Source organism: Blennius ocellaris (assembly GCF_963422515.1).
Source record: "Blennius ocellaris genome assembly, chromosome: 18".
NCBI lineage: Eukaryota > Metazoa > Chordata > Actinopteri > Blenniiformes > Blenniidae > Blennius > Blennius ocellaris.
In genome coordinates, this window is record NC_137667.1 from 13,641,029 (window position 1) to 13,654,795 (window position 13,767).

The 13,767-nt window shown below is 43.1% G+C and overlaps 1 protein-coding gene across 1 annotated transcript in view; it reads left to right on the plus strand.

Annotated features, from left to right (window-relative positions):
- The window catches only part of syne1a (spectrin repeat containing, nuclear envelope 1a), a gene marked incomplete at its 5' end in the record, with an annotated part of 119,062 nt that overhangs the window by 56,166 nt on the left and 49,129 nt on the right, over window positions 1–13,767 (plus strand). Inside the window, 13 exons of the mRNA XM_080513806.1 lie at window positions 301–618; window positions 2,288–2,443; window positions 4,868–5,038; window positions 8,952–9,278; window positions 9,537–9,689; window positions 9,863–10,030; window positions 10,368–10,544; window positions 11,657–11,803; window positions 12,042–12,167; window positions 12,308–12,484; window positions 12,660–12,925; window positions 13,046–13,202; window positions 13,285–13,683. Coding sequence (XP_080369932.1) covers window positions 301–618; window positions 2,288–2,443; window positions 4,868–5,038; window positions 8,952–9,278; window positions 9,537–9,689; window positions 9,863–10,030; window positions 10,368–10,544; window positions 11,657–11,803; window positions 12,042–12,167; window positions 12,308–12,484; window positions 12,660–12,925; window positions 13,046–13,202; window positions 13,285–13,683 — 2,742 coding nt within the window. The remainder of the gene's footprint in view (window positions 1–300; window positions 619–2,287; window positions 2,444–4,867; window positions 5,039–8,951; window positions 9,279–9,536; window positions 9,690–9,862; window positions 10,031–10,367; window positions 10,545–11,656; window positions 11,804–12,041; window positions 12,168–12,307; window positions 12,485–12,659; window positions 12,926–13,045; window positions 13,203–13,284; window positions 13,684–13,767) is intronic.

Below are 13,767 nucleotides of genomic sequence, written 5' to 3' on the forward strand. Positions count from 1 at the left end.
GAGTAGCACATATGTGACAGTACACTTTTATTAATGAGGTGAATGTTGGAAAGAGGACATAAAGTGTTGAATAGTAAAGTAGAAATGAAAGGATTCAAACATAGTATTCAAGTGTGCTTGTTTGGCTGTCCTCATGCTTGTAATACATGGACTCCTAAAATATAAAACCCAGATTCTAGGTTAGAGAGATGAGGTTTGTATTTAGTATATGCAGAAAATAATACTTTATTACCTTGAACCAAACTAAATGCATCTAATTACAATGGCAAGAAATGCTAAGTTTCTTTCTTTTCTCCATAGAACTTGCAGGAACGCTGCTCAAACGGCCAGTCGCTGCTGTCCTCTGTGCTGACCAGCAGAGAAAGGGTCATCCCCTGGGGTATACCTCAGATTGAGGACCGGGCGCTGGACACTGCTCAGAGGGAGTGGGGGGCCTACCAGAGCCGCCTGGAGGAGACTCAGGAGCAGCTGCGCTCCACGCTGACCCGGCTGAGGCAGATGGGTCACAGGTTCCTGAGCCTGGCTCAGTGGCTGGAGGAGATGGAGACAGCGGCCAGCGTCCGATGTAATCGGAGGTCGGACAGGAGCAGCAAGCAGACGCAGCTGAAGAAACTCCAGGTCAGAGAGGGACGTGGCGCGTGCGTCGCGGCACACCACATATCTGCTGTCGGTATTTCATGCAACTGTCAACACTGTAAAGCTCAAGGGAACATCGGCACACTATATCATATCTAGAGTAGTTTGTTTGAGAAACGCACTTATTTGCTTTTCTTCACCGTTTGGCCAGGATCAGTTGCCAGGCAACCGGCGCTGGCTTCTCCTCGCCAATAAATTGTGTAGTGCAGAACTACAGCGGTCATCAATGCCTTGTTCTCAGCCTTTAATTTCAATGTGGATGAAAATTATATTTCTTTCTCTTACGCTACTACACATATTTATTATTTTTAAAACAACTTCATTCAGCCTTTATTTAAATGGCTTTATTTAAATGAGAATGAGAAGTTTTTATGGCCTAGAAAGTACTGCAGCCTTTCACTTCGAAACCAAGAGCCAGCTGTCAACAAGCCATGTTTCTCTTTACAAGATGCGATGCTTTCCAAAATAAGGTTTTCTAATGAATTCATCTATTTTGTGCAATTAAGTTATTACCAGTTTATTAATTCAGAAAATTATCTTGTTTTGGACTTAAAACTACGATACCAATAGATTTTTGATCTGCCATTGTTGATGACTAAAATGGTTTACCCATGTTGAAAAACGTAGCATTACATACAGTAGTTGTTCAATATGCCAAATAATGTGATTGTGTCTCAAGTATTTTTGTATCTGTACCTCTTTTAAATTAGGGAAAGTGAGTATTTTTGCTTGAATGGATATTTCAGACGGTAGAAAGGAAGTAGCTTCACTTGAAGATCTTATGAAATATACATTTCCCACATTATCTTGTGTTTGTATTTACAATTTCACTTTCTTTGAATTCAGGCAAATGTTGGATGATCCTGTCCTGCGAGTTGTTGCCATTCAATCAGCTTTATACCAATATTAGTATCATCTTTGTAAAATGAACTGGTGGAGTATGTGACCACTGTTCAACATAATTGGCTATTGAATTGTCTCTGAAATCTGGATTATTACCACTCTACTTTATAAGCGTGTTTTAAGTGAAGATGTTAATATACATAAATCATATGTCTTTAATAGTGTTCAAGCCATCAAATCTAAATATTTGCTTCCAAAACGCAGATCTTTACTCTGAGTGTCTTTGAATGAGTCGTTGTTGAGTGTTTGATTCACAAATTCTTCCATTGACTGTCACTCACCTCGTGGCCGCTCCAGCGAACTCAAAACAATAAAAGATTCTGCCTGTAATATTGAAAGTTATGAAGCACAGTGACATTTTTGTTGGAGAACATTTTTCATGTCAGACAGCAGCATTCCCATATCGCCTCCTCCCTCTGGAGCAGGAGCAGACATCCTGCCAGTGTCAGGATGTCAGCCCGGCTCCTTCCTTACACTGACACACACACACACACACACACACACACACACACACACACACACACACACACACACACACACACACACACACACACACACACACACACACACACACACACGTTATTTCTTGTATTTGTTATTTCCTGTGGTGTTTCCCACTAACTGCATCAACACCCCTGTCTCTCAAGGTGACTTACCTGGTAGTTGAATAACAAACTCGCCTGAATACATTTAAAATATTTGAATATTAATGAGTGACTCTTTCTCTTCCTCTTTACCTTGGGACCAGGGGTGTCTTGAGGCAGTGCTTTCACGGCAGGGGGAAGTCGATGGCCTCTCGTCTTTGGCCCAGCAGGTTCTGGAGGAGACCTACATCAGCAGCCGCGTCAGTGTCACTGCCACCCAGCTCACCACCCGCTACCATTCACTGCTGCTCAACATACAGGTTTGTTGGTTTTAACTGTCCATTACCAAATAATGTAACTTACCATGACTTCATAGACTAAGAATAAAACAAGATAGAGCTGCTCAGCTGTTTTTCTGCCCACTTCCCCCTGAAGGTCAATGTCATGTTTCAAAATTAATTTACTTGATGAGTGTTGTGTGATGATGAACTGCTGCAGAATACAACAAAATAGATGCATGCCATGTGGGTATAATTAAAATAAAGACAATTGCCAAATAATGCCCGATAAACATTATGTATGGAAGTAAATTGAGAATTCACTTAATTGACAAATAAAGAAACAATATTCAGGCAAGGCATATATGTGCAATACACTATGCAAATAAGTATTGTCAATTACTCTTACACCAATATACACATTTGTAAACAGGAAAGTCATGTCAGTTGGAAGATAAGATCAGTGAAGAACAAGACTTGTTGGTGTTGATATTTATTGTTCTTTGTGACTCTTTTTATCCTCTTTAACTTCAAAAGAACTCAGTTTACTGACAGATGTTCTTGGGTTAAAAAAACAAACAAAAAAAAACAACCTTGGACTTTATTCCAGTGTATCTTGGAGCTCCAATGTCCAATGGAAGTATCTCTGCTGGCTATTAAAGATTCATTTTAGTCTCTGATGCTGCCGTAAATGATCATATTTTCCTTAATGGGACTCTGGAGACTTCTGTGTCCCGGTAGGCTGCACTTTTCTCCTTTGTCTTTTGGCTAGCTGCAACCACTGACACTAAAAAGCTGTCAGAGAACTCGTCTTCATTGTAATTTGTGCTTGTTCTATGCAATTAAAGGAACATGTTCTCGTTCACCTGCCAGTGTCTCACTAACTGATGTCTATGAAAAAACTATATGGTCCCTCCAGGACCTTGCAGAGATTTTTATTTTTTAATTATATATATATATATATAATATATATATATATATATATATATAATATATATATATATATATATATAATATATATATTATATATATATATATATATATATATATAGGCAAGTTTATTACCATTATTTATAGTTTATTATGTATAGTTTATGTCTCTTTTTTGCACACGTTTCCACTGGAGTTGTTGTCTGCTTGTGCTTTTTGTTATCACACCATGAAATGAAGTGCACTGAGAGTTTTAACTTTGTTTCTTTAAGACCCCATTGGTGTAGCTTTGAGAGTTATCCCTGAGGCCAGCCTGTGTTGCACTGTATACTCAGATCAAACCTCTTTATTTGTCTGTTCCTCTTGGGGGGGGGGGTGGCTAAAGGGAAATCAATGGAGCTTCACTGGTCTGGGGCTAAGGCCATAATTAAGCGTTACAGAAAGCAATCTTACACCCGGCACCAAGAATGAAAAAGCTTTTCCTGCACTACATTGATTTTTTATTTTTTTTTACACCTTCTTCAGCACAAAAGTGTGTATGTGCGTGCCCCCCCCCCCCCCCTTTTTTTTTTTTTTACTTCCTCACCTTTGTTTCTCTGGTTCTGTGCTACCCACACCCTTCCTTCCCTGCAAAGGATAAACTCACAGTCATGCCAACACATGTATGCGCACACAAAACATCCCTCTCAAACCGCGGATGCCTGTAATTATCGTCGCGTGAAGAGGGGGCCATATGGGCTTGAGGTGGGAAGCCGCTACCTCTGTCTAGTCGGAAAAGGTGTGCACTCAGCACTCTCAGCTAATTGGGGCTCCTCACCACAGGATTTGCAAGTTGAGTGAATAATGTGTCAAACCTGTGAGAATTCCTTCCCATCCTTGTGGTGTTATCGAGTCTAAATCTCAGTCAAGTGGATAATGCCTCAAAAACATAAAACCCATCTTGGCCTTGTGCGGAAGCTATTGACATTGAGCAGATGAAAGAGTGGGCGGGGGAGGCAGATATTTTCTGTTTTGATGGCTGATCAGAGAGCTCGTGGTCCTCGGTGCCTCAGTGTCAGACTGCTGGGGCTCATCTCACACCTTAAAAGAGGATACAAGCCGCGTTTCCCCACTTCTCCCCTGACCGAGAGCAGTCAATCTTTGAAATGTCACAGCGATTTCATCTGAAAAGGATGCAGCCGTTCTCGGAGAGATTTAGCTTTTTTTTTTGTCCATTTTATGCTTACATGTAAAAATGAAAGTGTGAACACAGCAGAACTTTAAAGACATTTCAATAAATTACTTTACATTCTATAGATATATTGCCAAGTGGTCTGCTGCCAATTAAAAAAAAAAAAAAGCAGCCCTGAAATCTGATGTGCTTAACACATTTTATGTGCAGCTCGTCATTCTGCAGCAATCTGTTAGAGGGTGTTTTGAAGAACTATTAATATACACTATAGATTTTAATCATATCTACATCTCACCAGTGTATCTAAACTAAGAGCATAACATTTGTGGAAGCACAATCTGATGTTTTGTGCCATCAATTTTCAGGACACCATCAAGCAGCTGCAGGAGGAGCTGAAGAGCATTGAAGAGACAGAAAACCTTTGTGCGTCCTTTACCGAGTGGCTCAGCTCGACACAGAAAAGCTTCAACACACTGACTGACACGTCTGAACCTCTGGATCGTGTGGCCATGGAGAGGAAGATGAAGAGGCTGGAGGTATTGATCCGATAAGTCCACATGGCGTTTACCTTTGTGATTGGATCGTTGATATTTCACCGCCACGTTTCTATTCACTGAAACTTTAGTGTGACATACACAAGGTGCAGCACTTTTCTTAACACACCTCCTGGAGCAGCTTGTAATAAATCATCACAGACGTGCCCATATGGAAAACTGATGAGTTAGCAAGAAACTGAACATAACTTAAAATGACTCGCTGATACGAGCCGGCGAAAATATCTATTTGAATGCTATGTATGATACCTCTGAGTAACATCAAGTGTGCAGATTTCTTTGGCAGCTATTTTACGCTTGGCCAGTAAAATATGCACAGACTTTCCATAGAGCTTGCAAAGCACTCATCGCACATATGATATTTGGACGGCAGTCGCCTGGAGAACTGTTTCTGTGTGCTCTTTTTTTAAAAGCTGGCATCGAAGGGAAGGAGACGAGCTGGGATGTGGGAAACTCACCACTAGGGTTTGCTTGGCATAGTTCATATTGAATGTGGAGGATTGGATGAGTGTGTGTGTATCGATCGGCTCTTTATGAAGACAAAGCGGATGCTGCTTTAGAGGAAGCCTGGTAGCGGGGAGAGACATCCCACTGTGAGTAAGAGGATGAAGAAGCGCCGGTGTCAGGAGCCTGCTGGCACAGACACTGTAATTGATGCAGTGCCCTTACTGCTTCACATCGCACACACACACACACACACACACACACACACACACACACACACACACACACACACACACACACACACACACACACACACACACACACACACACACACACACGCCTTATGGAGGCAGTACATGGATTTACATTCATTTCCTACATACTGACCCTAAACTCAGCTGTTCACTCATTTCATTGCATAAAATCCCATCAAAACTATGTAATTAACAAGCTGCAACATGTTCTAAGCCCATGAGTCCTTTGTGACTTCACACATTCTTTAACTATCACTTTTTTTTTTCTCCTACCACACTTTTCTATGCTAAAAAAAAAACAAAACAGATCACAGACTCCCACAAATACACACAGTCACACACAGCCAGACATTTACAATACATCATCTGTTGTGGTCTTTTCAGTAATCCGTGTCCGGATCAATGGTCTCTCTCTCTCTGCATAGGGACCAAGGACATGCTGCCACCGCATGTGTCCTCCGAGCAGTGCAGATAACACATGAATGCTCCATCACTTACTCATCTCCTGCAGTGAGGGCCACAGGGCTGTTCACTGAGCTTGGATGATTATCCATTGACACAAAGACCAGCAGTCAATAGCTGTGTCAAGGGCCATTAGTTGGATTTGGACTTTATTTAACTGTAAACCTGTGAGCCATATGACCATGGTGCATCACATCAGCCAAAAAATGTCCAGTAGCTTAATAAATAATGTGCAAAAAGTAAGTTATTGTAAGATTTGCAGGTTATTTTGGGCAAGATAGAAGTCTAGGGATTTGTATCCTTTTGTTTAATGGTCAGATGTGCCTATAGTCCCCCAAATCGCTGCAAGGTTGCTTCTTCAAGAAATGCAGAGTACTATGCAAAATAGACAGTTGTTGGTTCTCATTACTAAGCACACCTCTCCCTCCCCATGCAGATTTTGTTTTTAATTTCACTTGCATTTCATAAATGTTCAAGGACGTCCCTGGTGTGCATAGTCAGGATTCCTCTCTAAAACAAAGAAACGGATGAGTCTATTTTCAATTATTTTGTTATTGAAATAAGGGTTGTAATCTTGATTCATGGTCTCCAACTTTGGTGCTCTGCCTTGTTGTGGATATTTTTGAACTTGCATGCAGTTTTATTGACGTAGACATCTTTGTCAAAGGTTAATTTCTTTGTTTTGTGGCTTTTTGTAAATTTTTTCCCCCATCTTTTTAACATTTCCCCTTAGTGAGAGTTAAACAACCACTTCTGAAAACCACAACTGCACTTTGGCTTTTACAGATGTCCTGTAATGCAGAATTCAATTTGACACCTTTGGGATTTCGTTTCTTTGGCCGTTCAACCCTTCAAAGCAAAGACTAATAAGCAGCTCACAGGGTCATCTTTTGTAGACCACGTAAATGATGAACACTGTTGTCGGTGCCACTGTTGATAGATTACAGTAGGTAAACGAGCGTCCTTACGAAGGCAGAATAAGAAACAGTAGTCCCCGCGCTCATCATTTACAGCAGGCGAACAAGCAACTTGACACAGATAATTGGGGCTTGACACGGTACAAGATCGGGCACGGTGCGATAAGAACCCTCATCTGTAACGGTCGCCGCACTGCATTGTCTGCAATGCACATTCAAGCCTTCCAGCAACAGCTGCAACGAATCATCAATAGATCTATTGCTTTACAAGTCATTTTTTATTTTTTTTTTACTTTTTCATTTAAATATGGAAATTAAGTTGTAAATAATATATGTAAATAATATGTAATAATATGTAAATATTTTCTGGGTACTTCAGTTCTCCATGATAATAATTTCAAAACACACCATATGGGGCTTTGACAAGACACTTGCTTCTTTATGATATTCTAATGACCAAACAACTATTTTAATAAAATGAAGTGATTGATTGATGATTAGTATAGTGGTTAGCATTCTCACTTCAAACCCAGTTTGAGTCTGGACCGTGGAGTTACCACGTTGTCTCTGGTTACTCCAGTTTATTCCAACAGTCCAAAGGCGTTTCATACTGATTGGTCATTCTAGAATTAAAACCCAGTGCCATGCAACCATTTATGCATGATTATTATTGAGAATAATGAAGGCTTTCCTAATAGCAAATTTGATATAATCTCTTTCATACAAACTGATCTATTGAAGTGTTTTTGAGAGGAAAAAATTCCTGGAAGAGCTGAATCGTTTTGATCACTTCTTTCCTCCTGTCAAACTTAATCTAACTCAACGCTTTAATCTGTCCCGTAATTAGTGATGGGTATGCAAATGTGCAATTAAAAACAATCAAATTCTGAGGAAACGTTTGTGGGATTGCTTAGAGTGTGCTGCAGCCTTCCAAGTCTAAATCAACATTTTTATGACCTGTGGTGTTTCGAGGAAGAAGACACATTGTCAGATGTTTGTGGTATGAAATGCAGGCGATGCAACTGAACATACAGTGGTTTAAATAGTAATTACTGTTATTTCTTTGTTTAGCTCCCATTAAATTCACAGAGTACCATTAAAGTGGGATGGATTGAGTGTTGCTCGTTAAAGTGGTGCGGCAGAAATATTGTTATTGGAGTGATGAAGAAGCCTGGAGTTTCTCATTCAGCGGGAAACGCAGACGTGTGCAGGCAGACACAGGTCTCGTTAGATTATATTACCAACAGCCTTGGCTGGAGATCTGGGCTTGTTGAAGTGTGGGGCTACTCACAACTCAAGCAATAATAGACTGATGATGAAAGCGAGATGGCATCCCATCGAGTGGAAGTCAGTGTGTGTGTGTGGTACGTCGTGGTTGCCCTGGAAACCCCTGCAGCTACTGGTCCCTGTTAAGGGTCTTTATAATTGGGTCCTCCTTTCATATTATTCGCTGTGGTTTCTCCACACCTTGACCTCCCAGTCTTCTCCACATCTCGCCATGCAGGTGTTAGCCTACCTGATGGGTTCAAAGCCTTTCAGATGCTCTGCCTGGCCCTGGTGATTGGGGCAGCACTGGAGGTGAAGGACAAAGAACTCTGCACACAGAGATGAATGTTACCCTCAAAGTCAGCTATGATTGGTCAAAGGCTTTGCTTTTTTAATCTTTGTGTATCCCTATAATAATAATTGGTACCTTATTGAAGAAAAAGCTCCTTTTCCTTTCCCTCTGCAGTGGGTAAATTACATTGGCTGATGGTAATTTGTGATAATGCTGTAGCAGCACCTACGCTGAGCTGTGTTCCCCTCTCTTGCTCCCAGACTCTTCAATCTGAGCTTCAGCATGGTCATGGTTTCCTGAAGTCCCTGAGGGAGCGTGCAGAGCAGGCCGCAGGCTTCCTCAATGAGGCCGGAGCTGAAAGTCTAGGTGGAGAGGTGGAGGCACGTCTATCCCAGCTGGAGGAGCTTGCTGGGGGACTGAGGCAGGAGCGCAGCTTCCTGGAACGGGCATTACTACTAGCTAAGGAGTTCCAGGATCGGTACAGGGCTCAGGCTCAGTGGTTGGTGGAGACCAGGGCTTTGCTCAGGACCCCAGTGGAGCCCAAGGCTGAACTGTACCAACGCAGAGCACAGCTGGCCAAGTACAAGGTAAAGACTTACCAGTAACACTACCCAGTAATTTTGCTCTGTGGACTCAACTCAAAGCGGGACGTTACTGAATATCATCAGCTTAATGGACCACATGAGTGACCTTGCATGTTTCAGTCCATTAACTTTAAAATTGAATACACTTTAATTAAATGCTTGTCCATTTTCAAGTGTGCACGACTGTTGCTTTTTATGTTCCTAGATGCCTGTGGTGCACTTATGATAGTAAAGATGTAAATTGTCCATCTGTGTGTTCAGACTCTGTTGCAGATGGTCCAGTCCCATGATGGATCCATCAGGTCGGTGGTGGAGAAGGGAGATGCTCTGTTGGCTTCTGTCCACTACCCATCTATTAGAGACAAAATGAACAGACTGCAGAAGGACTACACAGGACTCTGTCATACTGCCATGGTGAGAACATGTGCACCGATGACAGTAGTAGTAATCTAAAAGATTAACTAAATGCCCTTTCCACACACGGAATCTCTGCTGTTAAAAACATGCGGCATGTAGAAGAAATACGATTTCATATTGGATTGTAAATCCACAGTAAGTATAATGTATTTCTGATCTCTGTGGCCCAGGCTCATGTTGAGAACCTGGAAATCCAGGTGAGAGAACAGGAAGTTTACCACAATGAACTCCAGGAGGTGGAGCGCTGGCTGCTGCAGATGTCGAGCAGGATGGTGACTCCTGACCCCAGTGTAAACGGGAGCCTGGAGGCAGCCACTCAACAGCTGGCCAGACACAAGGTGACTAAATAACCATTTTGGACATGTTTAAAGCCGACAACACAAAATCTGTAATTTGCTTAGCATTTAAAATCAAAATGTAACTAGTTTTGAATCTATTCCTTAAAAGGATAATGTCAAAGTTTTTGTACACCCTCTTTAGGAAATTTGACTGACTCAGGACTCCGGGTCTTCTCTGAACACTGTTAAACTCATCCGCTCAGGCCTGTCTCCATGTGTTTGGTCATTCTTCTAGGACTTCCTGTGCCAGCGACGAATAGACAGACCCTCCTTGTATAACATCTCCACAGGATGTTCTCTCAAACATGATCCTGCCTTCTCTCTCCATTCTTCACAGGCCATCATGGAGGAAATAGCGGGCTTTGAGGATCGCCTGGCAGGGCTAAAAGAGCGTGGGGGCCACCTGGTACAGGGCTGCAGCGATCGCGTGCAGAACAGGCTGAGACAGCAGGTCCAGGCTCACCAGCAAGGCACCAGAGACAGCTACTCTGCCATCTGCAGCACAGCACAGAGAGTGAGTGAGGAGGAGGAGGAGGAGATGGGAAGAAGGAGGGAGGGAAAGTGGAGAAGTAGGAGGAGGGAAGTATTGGTCGAGGTTAAAAATAAATTAAAAAAAGACTTTTTCTGTATGAAGTCGAAATGGTTCTCACACATTTATAATGTAAGACATGCATTTGATCCACGGACGTCTGCACACACCTTCATGGATTTGATTGTCGCCACATGTGTGCACAGACACACACACATACCCTGCTCATCACTGCTGTTAATATCCTAACAGCCTTCACATCCACTTAATCCTAACCCATTTTGACACTTCAACCCGTCTCTCAAGACAGCCCTTCACTGCCACTGTAGAGGGCACAACCAATTAAGGCTGCCAGAGTGGAGCTCCACAGCAGCCACACTCAGACAGACCCCAACAGCCAAAATCACTAACTCAATCTCTGCGTATTAATCTCCACATATCCCCTGTCAACTCTACTATTTCATGCCTGTGCCAAAAATGGTCACACGCCACTATTCAGTATATCTGGCGAGCGCTTTAATCCAGCGCCACTCTGTCAGCTTGGCAACCTCTCCTCTGTCATCATAGCTCACCTCCCAAGATACTACCTCCGCCACCACTCGCACATCCAATCTGGCATTGTGTGATCCAGCCATACTTTACCACTACACTGCTGGCTTCCCTACAACTGTGCCTCCAGTGTTAGGGTGGCTGCCAACTGTGTCCCAGCGCAACACAGCTCTAATATCCTGCCTGCCACTTGCCACCATGCCAGCCTTCTAGCCTTCGCCAAATGCAGTGGGCACTTTGCCAGCAAATGCCCCCCTTACTTCTGTCTTTCGGGCTCTCATATTAACACTGTCAATCAGACCTTGGTGTTTCCTTCTCCCCCGGAGGGCATGGACGCCTCCACATTCAACACCTGTTAAATATAACACTGTATTACTGCCTTCTTACCCTGCTTTTGTCATTTACTATTTCTTTGTGTTTGGACATGATTGCATTCACGGCGTCTTTTATTATTTCAGTCTTTCACTGTGTAGTTATGCAGTACATACAAGGTTAAAAAAACAAAAAAAACAAACATTTATCTGCATTTCTCCTCCTCTATTTTACAGGTATATGTGAGTCTTGATCATGAGCTGCAGAGACATGTGAGTCTGCAAGACACACTGCAGCAGTGCCAGACATGGCTGAACTCAGTTTCAGAAGAGCCAGAACCTCCCACGCATCTTTCACTCAGCTTGGAGGAGTCTCTGCAGCAGGTCAGTAAGCTCAAGCTTGCTATTTGTACATGATATGGATCATAATTGATTATGCGACTGTGTTTTCAGCATATATTTTACCTCCTGTAATTATACACAGGTCCTGTGATTTATAATAATCTATACATGATAATGTTAGAAATGTCACTTTTGCTGAATGTATGTGAAGATCTAATTATTAGACTGCCAAAAATCCGACCTGAATTAAGTGAAAACAACTGAAATCTTTTGCCAACAGGTGAAGCAGGAGCGAGCTCTGCAGGAACAGGCCAGCACATACCTCCAGCTCGTGTGCTCAACATGTGACCTGTCAGAACCTCGGGTGAGGGAGACTGGAGCAGCTATCCAGCAGGTCAAGCTGCAGGTCAGTTGACTATAGGATGCCTTTCAACACAACACAAGTGAACTTATTTCCAGCTGTAGCAGTTCTACAGACAAGACAAGACTCCTATTGACCAAATATCTGATCATAATGCACTTACTTTTTTTTTTTTTTGTTGCCAGATTGAGGAGCGTATGCTTCTTTGTGAGGAGGTAGCCGACAGCTGGAGAGACATCGAGGAGCAGAAAGCTGACTTGGAGAACCATCTGAGGGAGACGGAGCAACAACTTCAGAGCCTCACTCGGAGACCAGCAGAGCTGGACCCCAAAATTGCACAGAACCAGCTGGACAAGGCACAGGTCTGTGTTCTTTTTGAATGACCCTCAGCATTCATACTTATTTGGAATGACTGGTTTTGCAATCATAATTACTGGTTGTAGGAAAGATGTAATCTTCCACATTTCATTGCCATGACAAAGTTTCAAACTACCCAATGTAGCCAAATTGTACTCAAGAACCTGTTGTTTCCTGCAGGAGTTCCTCCAGCAGATTAGAGAGAGACAATCTGAGGTAACGCGTTTGAACGAAGCCATCAGCAGGTTGACAGGTGGACAGGCCTGTCCTATCCTGGAGGAGATAAGAAGACTGAAAAGAAGCTGGATGGACCTGGGCCAGCGGGCTGAAGAGCTGGAGGCTCAGCGGGGGGAGGACATGCAGCAAAGTGGAGAATACCAGGAGAGCGTGGTTGCTGTGGAGGAACTCTTCCATCAAGTTTCCAGAGAATGGGACTACCTCGCTAGGTATTTCGAGTTCATTTGATGTTAATATGACTGTTGTCTCAGTGGTTATTTAACTTGAATATGTCATTTACAGAATAACCTCTTGATATTACAGTTAATGCTTTATGGTATTGTGCCTAGGGCTGACACAGAGAGTACAAGCGAGCATCTGGAAGCTTTGAAAAAGCTTGCAAGTGACCTGGAGGATCAGAGAGAAACTCTAGAAGACCTGAGAGACCAGAGACAAGCCATCCTACCTCGTCTTAGCCTCCTGGACAAAGAGCTGGTCAAACAGCAGGTGACAACAGTAGATTTTAAAGTTGAATCTTTCTTTTAATCTGGTCAGACATACATAATGAGGAGGTGTATTTGTCCACCAGGTGGGCCACCTGGAGCAGCGCTGGGCCCAGCTTGAATCTCTGATTCAGCAAAAAATTCAGGACTCTGCTCAGACATTAGAGGACCTTGCCAGGGTGGAAACCCAGCTGAAGGATGCCAGAGAGTGGGTGGAGGAACAGCGTCCTGCACTCACCTCTGCCTTGAAGACCAGCCCTCCCCCTGATCTGGCTCAGAGCTTCCTCTTTGACCACCTGAGCGTGTGTGTCGAGTTGGAGGCCCGTCAGCAGCTGCTCGGCCAGGCAGTTAGCGAAGCACAGGCTGTGGCCTCCAGGCTGGGACTGAGTGAGAAGAGATGCTTACAGGAGCTTGTTGAACAAGCCCAGACTGAGGTGGAGGCTCTGGGGGCTCGGGTTACCCAAAGAAGGAAATACCTCAGCAAGGTAAACAGCTGCTCGTTTGAATTTGATATGAGTACTCATTTAACTCAGCATCTGGAGAGCTATTTTTTTTCTGATCTGACAGCC